The sequence below is a fragment of the Triticum aestivum genome, chromosome 1D (genome assembly GCF_018294505.1).
Source record: "Triticum aestivum cultivar Chinese Spring chromosome 1D, IWGSC CS RefSeq v2.1, whole genome shotgun sequence".
Lineage (NCBI taxonomy): Eukaryota > Viridiplantae > Streptophyta > Magnoliopsida > Poales > Poaceae > Triticum > Triticum aestivum.
In genome coordinates this window covers 315,554,115-315,557,897 of record NC_057796.1, presented here as the reverse complement: position 1 = coordinate 315,557,897, position 3,783 = coordinate 315,554,115, and the positions used below count along the sequence as shown (strand labels likewise).

Genomic DNA, 3,783 nt, shown 5'->3' with positions numbered 1-3,783 from the left:
CTCCCTCCCCTCCCCCCGCCCGCGCCCGGCCGCCGTGTCGCTCCGGCCCCCGCCTCCCCCGCGCTCGGTGCGGCTCGACCACGTCATCCCCGCCGACGCCGCCGAGCTCGGCCTCGCCGGCGGCGGGCTCCTGGCCGCCGCCATCGAGCACCTCGAGCGGGAGCCCGCCGCCGCGGCCGACGACAAGGCCCCGCTCGCCGACCTCTCCCCGAGGGAGCTCCAGCTCGTGCTCGTCTACTTCGCGCAGGAGGGCCGCGACGCCTACTGCGCGCTCGAGGTCTTCGACTGGCTGCGCCGCGCCGACCGCGTCGATGGCGAGACCATGGAGCTCATGACAGCCATCGCCTGCGGCTGGATCGAGCGCCTCGTGGGGGCCGGGGGTGACGTCTCCGACGTCTCCGCGCTCCTGGGGGAGATGGACTGCGTCGGCCTCCGCCCCGGGTTTAGCCTCGTCGAGAAGGCCGTCGCGCTCTACTGGGACCGCAGCGAGAGGGCGCGCGCTGTTGAGTTCGTCAGGGACGTGCTCAGGAGGGGGGGCGTGGCCGCGGGAGGGGAGTATGACGGCGAGCGTGGAGGCCCCGTCGGTTACCTCGCCTGGAAGATTATGGTAATCGGCTTTATCTATTCCCCTGCAATTTTACCATGTCCTGTGCTTGCTTGTACCTATCGTTTATGCACAATTGCTTGTTGAGGCCTCTTAATTGTTCATATCTTTGCTAAACAAATTGTTCACATCCTGGCTACGGTTGGAAATAGTTTTTTTTAACTGGCATCGGAGGGGAGAGGCTCCCCACCTTAACATCTCATTTTACAAAAGAGAATTGATCCAGTTTATAAGGGAAACCGGGTCAAAAACCTACAGTTGGAAATGGCAATTTCATGATTCTCGGAACTGCCTGTTGAAAACCAACCTTCAGTTCTGGATTTTGACATGATCTGAAACCTTTTTTTTATGTTTCTAGTTTCACTTGTTCTATGTGTGATGGTACCTTTCGTGTTGGATAGGTTGTTGGGATGACAGCTGTCTTGTCTTCATTAGTTATGACACGCATGTATATTACTTTAAGATGATCATCATTGATTCTGCTTGTAGATTTATTCATATCGTGACAATCACGTTCTTATTGTATCTTGTTAGGATAACATGCCTTTGTTATTACATTATGAGCACATGGTTCAGTCAATAAACTAAGGCCTGACTCCCATGCTGATCACATGTTTGCGTATAAAGTTGTTATTTTGTTTCCTGGTTTATATTCGATCATTACACTTATTATCATAATTTTTAGCATTGAAGTTTTCAGTTGCAAATCACCACCAAATCTATAAGAGGTCAACTATTATCATATGAAGAAGCACCACGGCTTGTTGCTCCAAAACATTTACCAAGGGTAGTCATGTCATTTATTTGTTCTGTAGTTGCCAATTGATTTTTATTTATTTATGGTCCTTATCCTAAACCTATGTGCTTCTGTTAGCAACATACAGTACAAGCCAAAGACTATCATAAACATTTTGATACTGGAGTAGTACATAGTTAGCATATTTTGTTATGTTTTGACTTTTATCTTGGTATATGATGAGTCTCTAGTATTTCAGAATTAGCGAGTATGTTTTGGTTTGGATAGCTTTGAACTATGGTATGGTGCGCGTAAATTAAATTGTATTGATGCAGTGATTTCTACTATAAGTCTTAGGGATCATTTTTACCCACTTACCACACATCCATTTCTTTTGTCTAGAAACTGTGTGATAACTTTAAGCACTCAACATATCCGCTGCTTATAAACTCTGTTCCATGCTCTTTCTGTCTCTGATACCAATCTCATATATCTCAGCTCCAGTTTTCTTAATGTTCTGTGTTACTTTTGTTTTGATAGATGGACGGAGACTACAGAGATGCTGTTAAATTGGTCATTGAATTCAAAGAGAGTGGACTGAAACCTGAAGTCTATAGTTATCTTATTGGGTTGACTGCCTTGGTTAAAGAGCAAAAAGAATTCTCAAAGGCATTGCGTAAATTGAATCTGTCAGTGAAGGATGGCTCAATTGCCAAACTGGATACTGAGAGCATGCACAACATCGAGAAGTATCAATCCAAATTATTAGGGGATGGTGTTCTTTTATCAAATTGGGCAGTTCAGGAAGGCAGCAGTGAGGTTCTAGGACTTGTGCACGAGAGGCTCCTTTCATTGTACACTTGCGCTGGTTGTGGCTTAGAAGCTGAGCACCAACTTTGGGAATTGAAGCTTGTTGGTAGGGAACCTGATACACAGCTCTATGATGTTGTCTTGGCCATTTGTGCTTCTCAAGGGGAAGCTCCTGCTGTTAGACGATTGCTTGCAGGAGTCGAGTCAACCAGTGCAGGAAGAAGGAAGAAGTCTATGTCATGGCTCCTGCGAGGCTACCTTAAAGGTGGTTTCTATCTGGATGCCTCGGAAACACTTTTGCGGATGCTTGATATGGGCTTATCTCCTGATTACCTGGACAGAGCGGCTGTACTGACTGCACTGCAGAGAAACATACAGGAATCTGGCAACCTAGAATCGTACATGAAACTCTGCAAGCGCCTATCTGAGACAGATCTGATCGCACCGTGCGTCCTATATCTGTATGTACGCAAATTCAAGCTGTGGATGATGCGCATGCTGTGAGGGTCTCGACAAAGCCTTGAATCATCTGTGGGTGCTTCAGACGTGTTCATGGCTTTGATTAGGTGTAGAATGCCCCGACTACGGTGAACCAACTGATGCACAATCATGGTTCCTTGTATATTTTTTACCGGAAAGGAGCTCCACATGAGCGTTCACCCCCATCAGAGCTGCTGTCTTATTGTCTAAGCAGACTACATGAGTGTAAATTTTCAGTGTACCATCCCCAGTTGTGTGGAATGGAGGGCGCTAGCTGCTGTAGGGGAGCATATACCTCTTACGAAACATTACGTGTATATAGTTGAAAAAAACAAACTTGTAAAGTTGTGATATACTCCCTCCGTTCCAAAATAGATGACCCAACTTTATACTAATTTTGTACATAAAGTTAGTATAAAGTTGGGTCATCTATTTTGGAACGGAGGGAGTACCTCAGTTGTCTTCGTAATCTTGTATGTAGCCCTTCTCTGTTTTTGTTGATCCTGCTGTACCTTTTGAACATGAAATCATTGAAACTGGGTGCCTCTTTTAGGCCTAAACAGTTGCTGGAAGTTATTTGAGATGAAGAACAAATCTCTGTTGCCTTTTCAAAGGTCCACTAGGGTAGGAATCTGACTGGCAGAGATTCTGTTGCTCAAGTTACTTCTGCTACTCTGTTTGCTACAAAACTTGCTACCGTTACTATTGTTATCACTGCTATCATATTACTGTACTACTAATAAATTATTGCAAGGAAGTGATTCTCAGGTGTGGTTGAATTGACAACTCAACTGCTAAGGCTTATAAATATTCTTTGGCTCCCTTTTGGTCGAATCAATAAATCTGGATGAAATACCCTCGAAGACTGTTCTGATCCCATATACTTGTGGGTCATCATTCGCACGCTTAAGGGTCATCGATCAGTTGAGTGCCAGATGGGTTAGGAGCTTGAGAGAAAAATCATCGAAAAAGTTTTGGAGATGTTAAAAGCATTTCGGAGAGGGAACCAAAAGTGCTTCGGAGAAAACCGGGAGACCGAAAAAAATTCAGGAGGAGATTAAATGAACCCCAAATAGCATAGTTTCAGAACCTCTCGAAAGTGCTAAGGGGTGCCACAGGTCTGCCCTATTGGGAAGGCCTGAAGGGGCGAAGG

The 3,783-nt window shown here is 45.8% G+C and overlaps 1 protein-coding gene across 1 annotated transcript; it reads left to right on the top strand.

The window, feature by feature from the left end:
- Position 1: 1 nt before the first annotated feature.
- Positions 2-3,190, top strand: LOC123159077 (pentatricopeptide repeat-containing protein At2g30100, chloroplastic; the record flags this gene model as incomplete). Its single annotated transcript, XM_044576882.1, has 2 exons — positions 2-607; positions 1,881-3,190. Coding segments are annotated over 2 exons (1,380 nt in total), but the record flags the coding sequence as incomplete, so codon positions are not given.
- Positions 3,191-3,783: the final 593 nt, after the last annotated feature.